This window comes from Python bivittatus, unplaced genomic scaffold, assembly GCF_059951505.1.
Source record: "Python bivittatus isolate LINGU-HERP-01145 unplaced genomic scaffold, Pbiv_v1 ctg000480_np1212, whole genome shotgun sequence".
NCBI classification, from domain to species: domain Eukaryota; kingdom Metazoa; phylum Chordata; class Lepidosauria; order Squamata; family Pythonidae; genus Python; species Python bivittatus.
The window spans coordinates 83,743,579-83,762,578 of record NW_028277075.1 but is presented as its reverse complement, the minus strand read 5'-3'; the positions used below and the strand labels follow the sequence as shown (position 1 = coordinate 83,762,578).

At 38.9% G+C, this 19,000-nt stretch overlaps 1 protein-coding gene across 2 annotated transcripts in view; it reads left to right on the top strand.

Annotated features, from left to right (window-relative positions):
- Positions 1-9,818, top strand: part of MYLK (myosin light chain kinase) — a 204,925-nt gene extending 195,107 nt beyond the window's left edge. For both annotated transcript variants that reach the window (XM_025170519.2, XM_025170489.2), the window contains exons 28-32: positions 1,017-1,169; positions 3,178-3,301; positions 4,103-4,232; positions 6,440-6,571; positions 7,404-9,818. In XM_025170519.2, coding sequence (XP_025026287.1) covers positions 1,017-1,169; positions 3,178-3,301; positions 4,103-4,232; positions 6,440-6,571; positions 7,404-7,639 — 775 coding nt within the window. In that variant the 3' untranslated portion in view covers positions 7,640-9,818. The remainder of the gene's footprint in view (positions 1-1,016; positions 1,170-3,177; positions 3,302-4,102; positions 4,233-6,439; positions 6,572-7,403) is intronic.
- The last annotated feature ends 9,182 nt before the right edge of the window (positions 9,819-19,000 follow it).

The window sequence follows — 19,000 nt, the reverse complement described above, 5'->3', positions numbered from 1 at the left end:
GTTCAATTAAAATGAAGTGAGCTTAGCAATTTAGGAGATCAAATGCTTATCAGGGGGAAAAAGTTTGCTCAGTGTCAAAGAGAAATCAGTGAAGGAGAGAGAGGGGCCCATTTAGAATGGGAATTTTTACACTTGAATATGGTCACAGAAAATACCTTTTGCAATTTCCTGATCAATTGTGTTTCTGAGACAAAATTCTAATACGGTTGTTTATTACATAATTCATCTACGGTGCCAGCCTAATTGTTTCAATAGGTTTCCTAGACAATGTTACACAGTTAGTAAAATGGTGAAAGTCTACTTTTTAATAGCATTTGTGATAACCATATACTGTAGAACTGAAATTGGACTTTTTTTCAATCTGTGCAATAAAATTTGCACTGTAATTTTAGAGCATGTATACTTCTTTCACCAATGATTTGATGAATTAAATTTGTATTGTATATTCCATAAGACTAACACAACTACTATTCTGCAAATGAAACCAACTTAAGTATAGACATCTGTTCAGTCATGGGAGCATCATCACTACACAAGGTTGCCAGTTGTGACATGGATTTATGCTACATTCTAAATTACTGTTTTTATTTTGAACTTGGATCAGAAGCTCCTTTTCACTAGTATACTGTAATTCCTCTGTTTAAAAAAAAATCATTTTCTTTTTAAAAGACTTCTAGCTTACTGGCTCCCTCTAATGGCTACATAATGGAACTGTTCATTTTGTTTATTGGTTCTATGGATTTCAAAAACATTGCCACCTTATTTTTTCCTTGGCATTCACAGAGCGTTGATCACTAGAGATCAGTTCTGCTTCAAGTATAGCAAATATTTGGTTTATCAGGCTGTTCAGTTCTTTTGAGAACTTATGTCTAAAGTTATGCTTTCTTGCATGGAATCATTGAATCTACACGTTTGCAAACCATGTATACTTTTACAAATAATGTATTCCTTGCCTTCAGAAGGTATCAACCCTCTCAACTAATGTTAACATTCACTGTTTTTATCTTAAACTTCAGGGTCAGTGGACTTTCCCCTTTCATGGGTGATAATGACAATGAAACCTTAGCCAATGTTACCTCAGCCACCTGGGATTTTGATGACGAAGCTTTTGATGAGATATCAAATGATGCTAAAAACTTCATAAGCAACCTTCTAAAGAAAGATATGAAGTAAATATACACCATATACAATGCTTTGCATGCTACTGTAAATATGAATGCATAATGACTATCCTCCCAGAAAGACTTCTTACACCCTGTTTTCCCCAAGCGTAATTGCATAAGAGGTATCCCTATTGTGGTACTTCTGCACTCATTTAGTGTAGATGAATGAACTTCTTGAAGGACCTGTGTCTATGCTCACTTTGCCTTTTCAGAACTGATCTAATAATCCCACTACCAAACGATGGCCTATAAACCTTAATAAATAAATACATTGAATAAATTCAAGTCCTATAAATTTCTAATGACTCTTAAGGTATGAATATTTTTTTAAATTTCCTCTTCCAGTCCATTGCTTCCCAGATGTATTAGCATTCAGTTCCTTCCCAGCCTTGGCTAACAGTGGCTGGTGTGGGATTTGCAGAGTAGCCGGTCAGGGAAAGGGATAAGTTCTAGTAGCTTTAGGCTGCTCCTGTAAATAGTTGCTTGCCCCATAATTCCTCCATCTGGACTTTGAAGCCCACATACAGTTTGTAAAGCGAGGCAAGTTGTTCTAGAAAAAAATGTCTTGCGCATTTCCATTTTGCTCAGATTACTAATTAGTTGGCATTTTTCCACACAAGCAGCCCAGTGATGAACAGTACCTATTTAGGAGAACTGTAACTTTTTTTTACTGAGATCAGCATAGAAATATGCAGATGGATGTATCCTCCGTAAGAAATGCTTGTTCCAATGTGTAGTTTAATGATTTTATTCCTAATATGTGTAACTACATATTAAATGTAGTTTAATAAGTTTAGTTTAGATTCCTGCCCTAGGCAGGGGTTGAACTAGAAGACCCCAAGGTCTTTTGCAATCCATGAAATGTGATATTTATTCTGTGTGCACGTTGCATTGACCATTCTGGATAAATATGTTTTTTCAAACCTCTAGGGACAATTGGATGCATGGCTGAAACTTTCATGTCCCCTCATTCCCTTTCCCTACATTGCTGCTGCTGCTGTTGTTGATTTGTGGAGGTTACAAAATAGCTTGGAAATGAATGCCATTTAATTTTGACAGCATAATCCAAAAAAATCTGTGAGGTCTATAGAAAGGAGGCTGGAAGCTGCGTATAGATGCTAAATCTTGAATTTCCCACCCCTGATCTAGGAGTAGGAAAATATGATATAATCTAGAATGTAAGATTTTTTTCAGAATGAATAATAGATATTTTTTTCACTACATGATTTCTTTGCTTCTGCATAGCAGTTAATGAAAAATAATGTGTTAATAGATAACAAATGTAGGCTGACTCCAGAAAAAGATGGCTGTTGCCGTTTTTTATTGCTCCAAAGATATCAAATGGTAATGAAATACATCTGAATAAGAAATAAGAAACACAATAATGAAATATTCAAATACTTTGCAGCAGAGGTTTTTGAGGACTAGACTTACATTTTTTAATCATAATATTCCAAAGACATAAATCTTTTATAGCTCTGTGAATTAAAGATAACTTATTGACATATCATTAATATTACAGGAGCCCATCTCATGGCTTACCTAAGCTAGTTCTCTGCCCAGCATTGCACAGCAAAAGTCAGCATATATCAGGAACGTTGGAGGCCATTATGGCTCTGGAGAGCCATATCCCAGTGTAAAAGATTGTACCTCAAGCAAGCCAACAGCTGTTTAGTCTTCCTAATGTAATGCTAGAAAGAAAACACCTAAGACAATGAGGTGTTGTTTTAATCTTACACTTCAAAAGCTTAGTTAATCATTAAAAACCAAATTAAAACAGAAAGTAAACATCTGAAAAAGTAAACCAAAAATTTGAAACCAAAATATACCCATTTCTTCCACTTTTTCACGTGTTCGTTAAGTAAATTCCCATGTCCGATATTGAAACAAAACATACCAGATTGCAACTGAATAAATCTGTACTCCGTGAGCCATATTGTCAAATATAGAACTAAATAAAATCCAAGTTTTATGTAAGTAAATAGCAAATACCTTTTATCTGTCTTACTCATAGGGACCGCTTGGATTGTACGCAGTGCCTACAGCATCCATGGCTGAAAAAAGACACCAAACACATGGAAGCCAAAAAACTCTCCAAAGATAGGATGAAAAAATACATGGCTAGAAGAAAATGGCAGGTAATATAGTGATCAAGAACATGTGTAACAAATCCTTTGCATATTCTATCTTCGAAGTGCATGAGTTTGGAAGGGATATGAAAATAAAAGGCCCTTTTGTTTAAGAAAAAGAATAAGAATGCATCTTCTGCAGGAAAGCTGTTACAGGATACAGGAAGGACCTTGTTAGTTGTCTTACTCCAATCCCATGTCCTTCAAGTAAATACATGTAACTTAACTATAACAGATTTATGATCATGTTGGCTTTGATCAAATTTGTATCTTTATAGTGCTTATAAAAAAGTTCCCCTGAGATCATTGTGGAGGTACTCAGGAAGATTTTTATCTGTTATTTTAAACAAATTAATAAGATTTTTCAGTATTTTAATAAGGCTGTAGCAACACATTAGAAAGGGGAAAGAGAGGTGTAGTGATTACACCATTCTGAAATGTGGCTTAGAATTTTTTCCTTCATTTGTGCTGGTACTCAATATTGATTTACCCTTTCTGACTTTCATTCCTTCCTCTGTTCCCATGAGAGGAGAAATTCCTAAAAACCCATCTGCTTCACAGATTTCCTTGCCAGCCCATAATGCAGGTTGCCCAAGAGTCCCATGGTTGAAATGCATCTTCACTAGAGACCTGTTACCCCTCCATTCACTGGATCAACTTATACTGGACCCCCATCTCTGGAGTCTGCTTTCAGTGCGCTAAATAGAACCATTGTATGTTTCTCAGTCCCTCTACCTCTTATTTTACAAATATGTCGAAAATAAGGTATGGTAAGAATGAGTGCATAAGAATTTCTTGGTTATGTTACAGAAAACAGGGAATGCTGTTCGTGCCATAGGAAGGCTGTCTTCTATGGCAATGATTTCTGGCCTAAGTGGACGGAAGTCCTCTTCAAGTTCACCAACCAGCCCTGTTAATGCAGAAAAAATTGAAGTTGAAGGTATGGAAATTCTGATATGAAGTGGAGGTACAGTGGTATACCATAGTCTTTCCAACTTTGAGCACAATGGCAGGAGATTATGAAAGCTGAAGTCCAACTCATCTGAAGGACATAAGGTTGGAGAACACTGATTCCATTTCTTCCAAAACTTCAATATTAGTTCATGAATCATATGAAATCTAAGGTTCATTTTCTTCTGTCATCACCAGTGTTTTCTTAACTTGGATATATGTTAATCACTGTTTTGCAGAGATCTGTGGTCTTCTGTGGCCCAGGTTAACAGCCAGTCTGCATTTAACTTAAATATACTTGAGTCTGTTTCTGCATATTGATTATTCATTCACTAGTTTAATATTGGGCACAGTTTGCCACGTAAATCCTTTGAGCAGTAGAATTACCATGCCATATTCCTAGAAGTGTCTTTAACTGCCATTTCAATTTTCAGTTGAAATAAGAAAATTGACGTGACTAGCTTCACAGACAGTTAATGATGTCAGGCAGATGGGACACAAAAATATGTGTGAATATTGTAGGCTATCATATATTGTTTTCAGAAAAGTATTTGACAAAGCACTCCATGACATTCTGATTACCATATTATTTAAGTGTAGGCTGTATGGCATGACAGTTAAATAGATGCTTGAAAATGTTATTCCATAAAGAATGTTCATCCACAGTTCTTTAACAAACTAGAATGTAGTGGCATATTGGATGTCATGAGGATCAGTTCTGAGCCCTGTACTCTTCGATGCTTTCATTAATGACTTGGATGAGGAAGTGGAAAAAATACTTATCAAAAGTGCAGGTGGCACAGAACTGGGTGGAATAGCCAATATGTTAGATTGAAAGGAAATTTGAAAGAAAAATCAAAAACACAGATGTAAAATGGGGAACACCAGCTTGGCAGTAGTACTTGTGAAAAAGATATCAAAATGGTAGTTGATTATACCTGAACTTCTGACACTAAGCGATGCAGTTAAGTGAGTCGTGCCCAATTTTACAACCCTTTTTGCTGCAGTTGTTAAGCAAATCATGCAGTTGTTAAGCGAATCTGGCTTCCCCCATTGACTATGCTTGTTGGAAGCCCCCTAGAAAGGTTGCAAATGGCGATCACATGACCCTGGGATGCTGCAACTGTCATTCATACATGCCAGTTGCCAAGAGCCTGAATTTTGATCATGTGACTACAGGGACACTGCAACGGTCATATGTGCAAGGACCTGTCGTAACTAGCTTTTTTCAGCACTGTCATAACTTCGCGTGGTCATTAAACAAATGGTCGAAAGTCAAGGACTACCTGTATACTGAATATAAATCATCTCTATGGTGTGGCTGAAAAAAAAGTTGTTTAAGGTTGTGTCAACAGTCATATAACTTCCAAATCACAGGAAATAATAATTTAATATTATTTTATGACTACTGGTCAGATCCTATCTCGAATATTGTCTCCAGTTCTAAGCAACCATACCACACATTGGAACAAGTTTAAAGAAGGGCAACCAGATGTGGGGACTAGAAGTTAAGTCCTGTGAAGAGAAATTGACAGAACTGAGAATGTTTAGCCTTGAGAAGATGCTATGAAAACACTTACATGATAGCACTTATAAAGTATCTTAAGAAATGTCATATAGAAGTTTCCAATTTGTCCTTTAAAGTGCAAGATACAATAATGGTTTTAAGTTGCAGGAAGTGAGATCCTGATTAAGGTTGCGTTTTTTTTAATCCTAATAGTACAGAGTAATTTGACAATGGAACCAATTACCCAGAGAATTGGTAGAACTCCCCTTCTCTGTGTTCAAACAAAACTGGATAATCATCTGTCTAGGATACTTCAGTTTAGAGTTCTGCATAAAACAAGGGATTGGATTAAGCAGGAAGTTAGTTTCAATAATCATCTGACTCCTTCCAAGTCTATGATATACCTGCATTGTCCTTTTACCACAATTGATATCTGAACTGCATGGATGTATGCAGTCCACAATAATCATGGTGCCTTATCACATATATTCTCCCAAAATGAATAAAGTATTCCTCTTTGAATTCTAAACTAGCAATCATTACAGATTACTGTGGAAGGAACATAAAATAGACTTCTGTGAGCTGCTATGGTGTTGCTGGAAGAAAAGCTTTGACATTTAGTAGGCTGTAAGAATCATTATCAGACAATTGTTTTATGATAAACCAGAACTGTATTGTTTTTTCCTTAGATGACACGGCCAGCTCTCTCTTAGAAGCAGTTGATGAAGAAAGAACTCATGTGAAGCCCTATTTCTCTAAAACAATTCAAGATATAGAAGTTGTGGAAGGCAGTGCTGCTAGATTTGACTGTAAAATTGAAGGTATTCTTCACAAATGTAGAAGGCTTCATCTTCAGCTTTCTACCCATCATTTTCTTTTTGGTGTTTCAGTATTTTTATCTTCTTGTGATATGATGTATCTTATCTGCCAATTGGCTGATTAATTCTAATTCTCATTTTCTGGATGAGCTATAAGATTTTAAAAATAGTTTTATTCAGGTCATCAATGCAAAGTCTGGCTTTTAATTATTGCTTTACCTTGAGTGAGCTGCCATGAAAAGATGATGATGTGTGTTCATCTGTATATTTCAAATTAATTGGGTACTGGAATAATGTCTGTTGGACTCAGTGACTGAGCTCTTGAGTAGACGTGTAAAAGATAAGTGGGTATAAGATTGCACTATTAGCCATTTTAAAACCATCTATAGTAGTAGCTCTAAAGCCAACCATACATCTATTCTAGTTTACATTTCACATGGTAGATATCTTATCTTTACTTAGTTTATGCCCATATCTGCTAATGAACTGTGCAGAGTTTGAAGGGAGCCAAGTGCTAAAGAGGGACTTCTGGATTATGTAGATTCCACAGGGCCATCTTACCTGGCCTGCAGTTTCCCAGATCTGGACGTGCTCTGGGATCTCTGTTCGGACTGCACTTTTTGTGCACCTATACTAGACAAATATTATTCACTATTAAGGATAACTTAGTTGATAGATGCACATCCACATCTCCAGACCACCACAGCACTTTTTTTTATGGCAAATTCAAGTGAATGTTTATTTCTTCTCTATGTTCAACATTTAATCATTTAAAAATAAGTTAAAACATTTTTAGAAATAAAATACTTCACTTGTGGCATCTGGTATTTTTCAGGTTACCCTGACCCGGAAGTGATTTGGTACAAAGACGACCAATCTATCAAGGAATCCCGGCACTTCCAGATAGACTATGACGAAGATGGCAACTGCTCTTTGACTATTTCTGAAGTTTGTGGGGATGATGATGCCAAATACACCTGCAAGGCAATTAACTGTTTGGGAGAATCAACTTGTACGGCAGAACTTATTGTGGAAACGATGGGAGAAGAGGAAGAGGAGGAAGAAGAATGAATCAGCTGAAGAGGAGAAAAATCACTCAGTTGAAGACTCTTTAATGCTCATGTAGTGTGACATTAGGTCATAGTTTCTTGGTTTGTTTCATCAGCACCATGGGCTGACACCTGTTTGTTTTATTTATGGGCATTAACTTGAATTAGCAAGCACTTTAGGTGGCTGTTGTGCTTGGATTTAGTTTAAGTTAAAGCATCAGTTGCATAGCTCAGACAACGAATGTGAACACACCGTGTGAAGCTAATCTTCCAGAATCAACAATTTCTTTCTTAAACTTACGATCAGGAGAGGGGAACTGGATAATTATACTAATTGTTTCATCAAACAGCATAGCTAGCAAAGAATGTTTCTTTGGTGCTCTGTGGCACCATTGAAGCCTGTATGAATCAAGTACGTTTGGAGAACATGGGGTGCTATCCAACAGTAAAATTTTACCTGTGTGAAGCCCACTGGAAATACAGGAGTAACACAGGAGGTTTCCTGATGACTCTAGCTGGCTTCTCTTATCAAACAGATACACAAATATATTCTGTTATTATCCCAATGGCATCTTGCAACATATTACAAAATTTAGTTTTTGGTTTTTCCACCAGTGGCATCTCAGATTTCCCATTAAAAGCATTCAGCTTTCCCCTTGAATGTTATTTGTAAATTCAGATCAGAAAACCTCAATTTCAGAGTAAGCCATTACAGTTTTCCCTGGAAAATAAGAAAACAAATACAGTTTAAATCCAGGCAAAATAGCTTGACAGTTCTGTAGACTGCAACCTAAATGTAATTACCCAGTTTAGAAAATTAAAGACCTTTTCCCTATTTTTCTTTGCAGCAGTTGAGCTGAGCGGTGGATTTTCTTAGTGAATTGCGTGCTATTGTGATCATCACATAACAGGTCAAACAAACAAGCAAAAAAGCTGCAGGTGCAATTTGCAACCAAGTCAGCTAGCACCGTACTTGGTGTGTTGGCTGCAATCCTACATTAACTCTGCTGTGATGAAAGATGAATTCCCTGGCATTCCTGGCTGCCTCACCATAAGCTCACGTGATGCTGAATGGCTTTTCCCCACAGACAGAAAGAAATCATAAATAACGTTCTTTTTCCTGGCTGCAGATTTCTGCCTGCACCACTGCTCTGAATGCCGAAAGGAAAACGTGTCACTATATTTATCAGAACAAAGTGAAAGGTTGTGGTTTTGAAATGTAGGCTTGTTGGAAACAAGCAGTATGTTGTGAAAAGTCAGTGCTTGTGTGATGCAACTCAGGCTGATTTGTATCATTACTTTGCGCTTATTAAAACAGTTAGCTAGAAACTGGATAGTCAGAAAAGAGAGTTAGATTGCAAGGTTCTCTACAAGTCCCAACAAACCACAAACTCAGTATTTGTGAGGTTGATGCCTTACTCGTAAACATATACACACAAACACAGAGAGACACTTAATGGTAAAAAGAAAATAAGTATCTTCCTCCAAACTGATCAGCACATTCAGATTTTTTCCATGTTGCTTTCCTTTCACAGTTAGCTGCCATTCAGAAGCCATGAAACTTTACACATGAACACCTAACAGTACCTGTCTACACTTAGTACATCTTTCCAACTGTGAGACTTTTCTCCACTTCCTGTGCAAGATGCAAACATTTTCAATGTAACCATTGGCTTTGTTGAAGAACACAGACAACAAATCTTGCATTAGCTTCTCAAGGCAGAAGAGGAAAATTAAGTATATTTCAATACAGATACATACAGTATCTTTAGAATGTTTGATCTTATTAGTCTTACATGTTCTGTATTCGCTTGTCTGCCTGTTTGAATGCAGATTTTCAAAATTCCATTTATGACATTTACTCACAATTGCTGTGGGTTTTTTATTACTGCTTTTGCTGTTTCTTAGTTGAGGTTACCAGCATGTCTTCTTTTTAAGTGGATGAGGAACCTTTGTTATAATAAAACACAGTAATTGCCAGTTTGCCACACGTTGTTATAAGGCAAGAGTTTTAATATTATTTAGTGCATACAAAGCATTTTCTCACATTTTTTCAATGTGTTAAGAAAACAATGGGGTGTATTTTTGTATATCTTAATTAAAAATATGCTAATGTTTTCTGGTGTCTTAACAGAGAGGGAATATTCGAGAACACTACAGCTGTAGTTACTCACAGTTTTTCAATAAATACATATCACAAAGCATGCTAGAGACCGTTTGTTCACTCCTGTCTGGCAATTTAAGCTCTCTCTTGTAGTACTGCATTCTCAATCCATAGTGAAAGTTGCATTAGTTTACCCCTCCCTGATAAATTTCTAGATACACTGTTTCCATGACCCAGTTTAATATAATTTTCTACCTAGACAATGGGGTTGAGTTGCAAAAATATATGAATTTGGTGAATTTGTTCATGTTTGGCTGAAAACTGAATGATTCCTCTTGGCTCATGAATCTTTTTAATTCATACAAGCGTATTACCAAGTGCCAAGTAGTGGCCAAGTGCCAGACAACTGGTTCTTTTAGGATCCAGAAGCAATAAACACACCAGTAGGTAAGGAGATTTTAAGCTTGCCCTTCCTTCCTTCCTCCCTCCCTCCCTCCCTCATATTTATATGGCCACCCATCTCACAAAAACTCTGGCAGACAGATTTAAACATAAACACAAAAGTGTAACATACCAAGCAAGATGACGACAAATCGCCATTCAGCTGTTGGGAGCCCCAGTGGAACAACAGTGGAGAGACCCCAGAACGGCCACGTGGCACAGCACCCAGCTCTAGGTCTGTGTTGAAGCTCCCCTCACCCCCAAGTAGTGGCAATCCCAGGGTTTTGTCAAAGTCTGGCACTAAAACCTCATGACCTTGTTTCCATGGTACCGGGATTGCAGGACCTGACCTTGGTTAGATGGTGCAATGTGAACTAAGTGCCTGGGAACTGTACAGATAACCTTGAAGATAATCATCTGCAACTGTGTGAAGATTCTTCCCTTCTCTCTTATTTCCCAAGCAAAAGTGAAAAACCGGCCAGTAAAGATTATGACCCAGAATGACCTCTAAGCTTCTAGAACCTTCTTAATATGAAGGAGAAATTCAAAGATGTTAGTCTCCTTGAAATACAATGGTCTTCTGCAATGCCACTACAACAAGTGGTTGTGTTTTTTGCAAAAAAGACTGGTTCTACTAACAGTTCTCTTTTTTAAAAAAAATCTATAAGCAATGGAATGTTTGCTTGAAGGCAAACACAGCACTTTTTTTTTAATTAAAAAAACCATTTTTGAAGAAAAGAGATTCCTTCCACATGCTTAGTTAAAAAAAAAAAACTTAAAGATCAGGAGAGAAAAATAACACCTGAACCTCCTGCTGAGACCCATTCTAGTTGGCTTTCCTTGATTCCTGGATAGCTATTTGCAGGTCCCCAAGAACAGTGGAAGATGGTGACGGTAACAGATGCTAGAGGCAAGGGAGAGGGGGCACCCTGCCGGAGGAAATATAGCCACTCTGGCCTCAAAATGGTGACCTGCTCTGCTACCCATCTTCCTTGGTCCTCTGTGATTCCTTTCTTTGCCTGCTGCCTCCTCACTCACTTCAGTACCTCTTTTCTCTCTCCCTCCCCTGGGCTTTTTGTTCTTTTTTCCTCCATTTCCCCCTCCCCCTCCCATGCAGCCCACATTACTGCCTCCTGGAGGATGGCAAGAGCAACGCACCAGCTTCTGTGTGCCTAAAAAAGGATGTGCTTGTGCTTTCTCTTTGATTGGTGCAACTTCCTTTTATCCAGCACTGTGAAGGAATGAGCAAGTGCAGAGGAGGGGAAAGAAACATTTTTAAAAAGTGTGTCCCCCACGCTGTGTGTATATGCTGCTTTTAATGAGTCATTTCCCCCAGAAATCAATGTATTTTCTGAAGTTATAAAACAAAAACAATGTTTGTGGATGCAAATGCTTAATCTCTTCCCCAAACTTCCCCTTGTCATCCATTTTATTTACCATTTGTGAACATGTTGCAAAATAGCTAATATCTGCAGAGTGTTCAATCTTGATGAGGTGAGGTCAGAAAAGCAGAAAGAACAATTCTGCATAGTAGTGTATCTGTGAATTTTATTTGTGATACTTCATTAAGAAGTATGGTAGAAGTGTTCCCTTTTCTCCACTCCCAACTGTTCCGTCTTCAAAAAGTAGAGAAGTTGGATGTAGTTTTCCCTTTTCCTACACAATATCCCTCTAGGTTAGGCTGAGTGGGGGAAGAGAAAAAGGTTATTTCCACACTGTATTATAAGATGATATGTAAATCCACCCTGCATGAATAGCTTACAGAGCAGTCAGTGCTATGCAAACTTTGAAATGAAGGTAAACTGAATAAACTTTGATTAAGTTAGCCATCTATAGGCATTCTTATGCAAACTCAGTTTTTATTGCAGTTACACTGTAATTTTAGCATTTCCTTACATATACATGCACAGAGACTTAAACTGATTCCTACACCATTGATACCTTTCCTCCATTCAGAACTGGAGTTCGAAGATTATACAACTGCATGTCCCTCTTTTGGAACATATACAAAGTACAGATCAAAAGTCCGTTCAGCATTTCTATTTAGGGAATAAATGGTAAAAGTTCACCCAAACATCTTCACTGCAACTAGTTCAGAGTGAGCTTCTGTGCGGTTTTACCTTTTAGGAAATTATGAAAGCTTCTGTTTAGTTTCAGAAATTCCTAATGTGTAAGGAAAGACGTATCCTTTGGAAGACAAAATGCTCAAGTGCTTGAAAAGTATTTCTATTCATGCAGTGGACTGAACAAGGAAATGTCATGTATATTTGTTCAGTGTCAAAATTTCCCAACATGAATGTGATCTGAGATTAACTGTTAGGACACCAAACTCTCATTCCAGAGGCCTGACTTTTCCACTAGCAGTACTTTTAAACCCACATTTGGAAAAGAAATAGGAGAAAGTTTCCCCCTGATAAATACAATCGCAGTGTTGGATTCTTAGTAAATTATAGGTTGGAATCCTGACCCTCCTCTTCAGCATACAATTCTAGAAGAAACTAAGAAGCTAGGTCTGCAACCCCATAATTCCAATGCAAAACTACAAACAGCACTTTGCTCCTCAGCAAACATGTCTGGAATTCTGATAAGAGCGAGGTCACAGTTTTCCTAAACACACACACGCACCCAATTATCCGCAGCCTTACTGAACAGGGCTTGCTTCTGAAAAAAAAACACCGACTGTTCAGCTCCAAAATTACAGTTTTAAACATATAGAAACCAGTTATTTTTGTAAGATGGCTGAAAGACATGCTCCCTTGGATCACCTTTCAAAAACATGCACTGAAATAAAATCTGTAACTTTTCCCAAACAGAGAAGGGAAGATCCCAAGACTTCCTCGTGGAAAATGCCCAGCACAATTTTGAGGTCAAGATTTCTTCTCCTCTCCCATTTCTCCCTCATTACTGCCACACAAAGTTATTTCCACTCTTCCTTGCTTTTCAGGAGTACAAGGTGGCATATGCAGTTCCAAACTGTTTTATCGATACCTGTGAACCACTGAGAAAACCTTAGCACAACACAATAGATTAGTCTAAAGCAAGTTGTGGAAATCTTGCCATGCTGCTTACAGGCTGTATAAATCAGAGTCTTGCATTAAGCCATAATTTTCATATAGCACATTATGTGAATGCAACCAATCAATTTATGTTAATATAAGCAGTCCTCGCTTAATGACCACAATTGGGACCCAAATTTAGTTCACTAAGTAATGTGGTCGTTAAGTGAGTCATCACTGACCACTTCACTTAGCGACTGCAATCCCGGCTGCCGTCGTTAAGCAAGAATTGCAGATCATTAGGTGAGGCAAGTTCCTGTCAGCTTCCTGCAATCAAGTTAGTGGGGAACCCAGCAGGAAGCTGCAAGCCCCAGAAGCTGCCAAGTAGGGGAAGGAGCGAGGGGGTGCGTGGGAGGGTCAGGGAGGGTGCATGGGGGTGAAGTGCGGGTCAGGTGCACCAGGGCCTCAGAACCACTTGGATTTTCAGCCAGAGAGTCAGGAGGCTTCTGACACCTCTCCACTCTGGAGCTGTTAATCCTCTGTGGCTGAAAATCCTGCTTTGATTTTGACACACAGCATTTTCAGCCAGCCCCAGAGATGCCGAAAAAGCTCTGTGCTGAAATCTCTGGGGGCTGGCTGAAATCTTATGTGCCCAAATAAGAATTCAAATAGTACTGCCTACAATAGGTTGCACAATCAGCCAGAAGTAGGGAGTTAGGTGTTGCCATTAAATGATCAATAGCAATAACTTTTCCTTCCAGTAGTACCAACATCTTGGAAACCATGAAAGTGTTCATGAATTGAGAAAGAAACAGAAATTGACTGACAGTGACTATCAATACAAAACAAAAAGTTTCAGAATTCTACCATGTTAAAGAAAGATTGGGATTGTAAGAATAGCAATATCTTTCCCCTTTTTTGTTGGAATAGTACATTCCTCACTGAAAATCTACTGTCACATCACTAACTTTTTAAATGCCCATTAACTGAGTCTCTAAGGTGTATCTGATTCCTTCTTCTATATTTTTCCTCAAATAATTTTCTACCAAATGAGTATTACCACAGTGTTTGCAGTCATCAAATGCTGATAATTTTATAATTAATTGGGAACAGTAAAATTGGAACTGTTGGTCTGTTTTGGTAATCAGCTGCTTAATCAGCCAGATTCTACAACCTTGCTGCCATAAAGTTTATTTCCTGCTTTACCAAATGGACAATTATTCAATATGATGTTAATTTTATATATATGTTCTCTTTTATTGATATACATTTTTTAATTAAGCTATGTGATATAAGAAGGCATAGATGTCCCAGATCTCAACAAGAATTAAAAAAAAAAAATCAGTATTCCTCGTTTACCAATCAATTGGTTTGCTTTATGGGATTGTTCTGAAGCTAAAAATAGAAAAATTCATTTTGGCAAATCCCAGTGACAGTTGTGCTTTTGGGGAAGCAGAGAATGTACCCACCGGTCCAGCACTAATGGCAGCGTGATTGGCATTTTTTACATACAGATTATTCACTTGGCAGCTGCCCAAGACAACAAGACAAGTCTTCTATGGATGACCAAAAATATACAAACCCGACATACCTCTCCAACCAATAGTATCATTACCAGGGACTCCAACATACAACATAGTGAAAGAACTGACAAAAAAGCTTGGACATCTCACAGAGGAGCGAATATTCTATCAACTTCCCACTACAGTGCCTCCAGAAAATCAAAGATGTACAAATACATGAAGATGAAATTATGGTCTCATTTGATGTCACAGCACTCTTTACATCCATAAACCTAGAACTAGCAAAAGAATCCATGTCAGCAGTACTACACAACACACCCAACCTAACCAAATACATCAAGATCAAAATACCCAGAATCATGGACCTCATCAACCTCTGCTTCACTACCTATTTTCAGTTTGATGGACAAATATACCAACAAATCAGAGGTGCCCCCATGGGGTCACCACTCTCAGACTCATAGCAAAGATTGCAATGCAGTGTCTCAAAACTATAGTTCTTCCGTGCATAAATCCTAAAGTATGGATCTGGTATGTAGATGACACCTGTGTTATAATAAAAAAGGAACAACTAGAGAAGACACATGAAACTATCAACATCTTCTAAGGAATAAAATTCACTACAGAGGAAGGAAGCAACAACACGCTACCCTTCCTGGATATCCACATTAGCAGAGGAAATTATGGCAAATTAGAAACACAAGTCTATCGGAAAACAACCCACACTAACCAAATACTCCATTACCAAAGTAGCAACCCAATCTCCCACAAGAGGAGCTGTGTAAGAACATTATTCAAACAAGTGCAAATGCACTGCAGCAACCCAGAACAGCAGAAAAAGGAAACAGACCACTTATACAACATCTTCCAACAAAATGGATATCCACGTAACTTTAGCAAAAAGTGCCTGACCACTCAACCTACTACAACACAACCAATACCAGCTATGAAAAGGATAACACTGCCATACATCAGAAACATCTCAGAAATAACCAACAGACTATTACAACCACATGGCATCTCTGTAGCACACAAACCAACTAAAGCCCTCCAAAACATCTTAAGTAAACCAAAAGACCCAGCAGCCCAAGAAGAAAAAACAGGAGTCATCTACAACATACAGGGTAAGGACTGTAACAACCACTACGTAGGACAGACAGGCAGAAGGCTTGCAGAGTGCATCCATGAACGCCAACCAACCGTGAGAGGACATGATGAAAACTCCTTAATCTCACAACATATGGACAGACTTAACCATAGTTTCCACTGGGAAACTATCAGCATCTTAGACCAAGCTAAATCCGAAAATGCAAGGGAATTCTTGGAAGCTTGGTATTCAGACAAGGCAGCCATCAACAGGCACATAGAGATAAACAACATCTACACTATTCAAAAGATACAATAGAAAGGAAAACCAAAGACCAGAACATCTCCTCACCAGTAATCATCACCCAGATAAACAGAGATTAACACCAAGATTAACACAAGACAAACAATCAAACAGCAAACAGCCGCCTAATCAAGGAACTACCAAGGAGAAAACAACATCTCCACCAACACTGATAGGGCAAACTACTGAATATAAACAGAAATCAAACCCCACTCACTTATAGCACTGAAGATGTTACCTAGCCAGGTAACGAAACGTCAAGAAAACAACCAAGCTCAGAGAACCCCAAGGACTCTGCAGTTCAACCCTGAGCTACACCTATTCTCTTCTATCAGTATACATCTTATTGTTGCAGTCTAATCCATTCTGTCTCCCTGTCCCCAGTCTTTCTAGGAGGTCTAATCCCTGTAGAAGGGCAAAGCTGCTAGGCTTCAGGGTTCTCATAGGGGAGTTCATAAAGATCTATTTAGGACTCCTCTCTTTTAGCTTGCTCAAGATTCTCAAAATGTTCAATGGTGCAAAGCCCTTTTTGTCTTGTTTCTCCATATCTTTTATAATTAGGAAATCACCTGCATATACAAATTGCATTTTAAGCTAAGCACACCAAGCTTTGCACACCAAGGATTCCAGGTTCCATAGTCAGTGTTCTGATTTTAAGATCTCTGATATCAAATACCGCCAGAGACCATAGAGAGCTGTTGCTAGTCATTGTAGAAAAAACTGTGCTATATAGGCAAGTAAAAAATCCGAGCTGCTGTAGGGCAGGTTTCCACATTCCCATAACTATTGCTTTCATCTGGGGCAGCCTTGCTCAAACTTTTGACTCTGCCTTGTGCAACCAAATCATCACATGACCGCTTCGCTTAGTGATTACTATCCTGGTGCTGCTGGCTGTCATTGTGGGTTGTTAGGTGATGCAACTTCCTGCTGGCTTCCCACAATGAAGTCAGTGGGGAAGCCGGCAGGAAGTTGCAAGCCCCAGGCACTGCCAGGTGGGTGGGGGAGCGAGAGGGTGTGTGGGAGGGTCAGGGAGGGTGTGCAGGGGTGTGGTGCGGGTCAGGCATGTGAGGGCCTCAGAGCCACTTGGATTTTCAGCCCCAGAGGCAGGGTGAGGCTTTTGGCTTTTGCCTCACACTGCAAAAAAAAAAAAGCTAAAAGACCAGCCCCACCCAGGAGTGCAGTGCAAAGGGGCTTTTTGACACGCCACAGCTCTGGGGCTGCTTTTGGGGGTTTTTTTCCACAGCCAAAGCCCGGCTCAGCAGCCAGGCCAGGCACACAGCAGGAGCAAAAAGTCGGCGCAGGCTAGCTGGGGCAGCAGAATGCAGGGTGGTAGGGGGGCAAACGGGCATATATGGGGGGGAGATGGGGGGGAGATGGGGTGAGTTGAAGCACTCCTGCAGTTGTAAGTGTGGGTCAGCTGCCAAACACCTGAATGTTGATCACTTGACCACAGGGGCACTGCAACGGCCGTAACTTTGGGCACCGGTTGTAAGTCACATTTTTCAGTGCATCTGTAAATTTGAATGGTCGCTGAATTAATGGTTGTCAGTTGAGGACTACCTGTACGTACTTGGAAGGTAATACCCATGAAACCAATATGGCTTACTTGTGAATAAGCAGAGCTAGAGAAAGAGCTGGGGAGGAACGAAGAATCACAGCAGGACAGGAAAGCAACACACCTGCAGAGCTGATTTATTCAAACACTCCCATTTCTATCTCATGCACAACTTCCACATATATTCACTTCTCTAACATAAAGCTCTATGTTTACAAGCAGGTGGTAATAAATATGTACTTAGTATTTGAAGCAAACAGAGGCTGCATTTTCACACAACTGTGTAATATCCTAAATGGGGACAGGCCTAGATGGAATAACTGATGCTTCTGCATACTGAGAAAACCTGGTCTTAACATATATTCTGAGAAAATAACATATATACTGAGAAAATATGGTCTTAACATATATTCTGAATCAGGCTGTCATATGATTCCAGTTGAAATTCCAGGGAAATGATAAGGTCTCATGTTAGACTGACTTGCAGGAGCTCTTATTTTATGCTTACTCAAAGTTTCCTAGGATGATACAGTACATGTAAGAGATGGACTCCCAATCCCATTTACTCCATTAAGGATATTAGACTAGGAAGTAAAAATAAAAATCCTGGAAGACACCATAGCAACCCCCTTTCATAACTGTTATTAAGAAAACTACGGACCTGTGTCCCCAGATTCCCCAAGATTTGAACTCAATTTTTTCTACCAGGAGGAAAACAAGGTGTGTGTCTTTTGTATAATCAACCCTCCTCTCTCCGCCTTTTTGAAGTTAGGACCCCATGCCCTCGTAAACTCTCCCTCTCCCCATTATAGATCTGGCCATTCTGAAAGGCAACAGCTTTGTGGGTTCCCTATACAGTAACAGGAAACCCAACCTGACATTAAAGCTTAGTGCAATGAGAATCCATACAAGGCTCATTTGTGGCTCACTTGGATGTATCCCATGATCCCTGCCAACTGGGGCTTATTCAACAAATCATAGCTTGGCTCAATTGTTAATCATTGGTTTGTTTATAATTGTGCTGAGCCATAATGAGGCACGTTTGCCTTCTGTTTATCAGCATGCATGAACCTCGCCCCGAGTGTGCTTTTAGAAGCTCATTCATGCATTATACAGTACTGCAAAAGGGTGGCAGTTACCCCAACACATGGAGAAAATATAAAAGTCAGATATTTTAAAGAACACCACATACAAGGGGGATAATCACAGGAGCGTGGGTTTGGCCAGATACACTGCAATGCATCTTGGTTGTATGTTCACTACATCTTGAATGTAGTGTAGTTTATAGTAGTGCTGTGTAAAATGGCTGGCTTTTCAGTGAATCAATCTAACACCTCCGAGAAGCCATGGAAGTCTTTATATTCAGGATCTGAA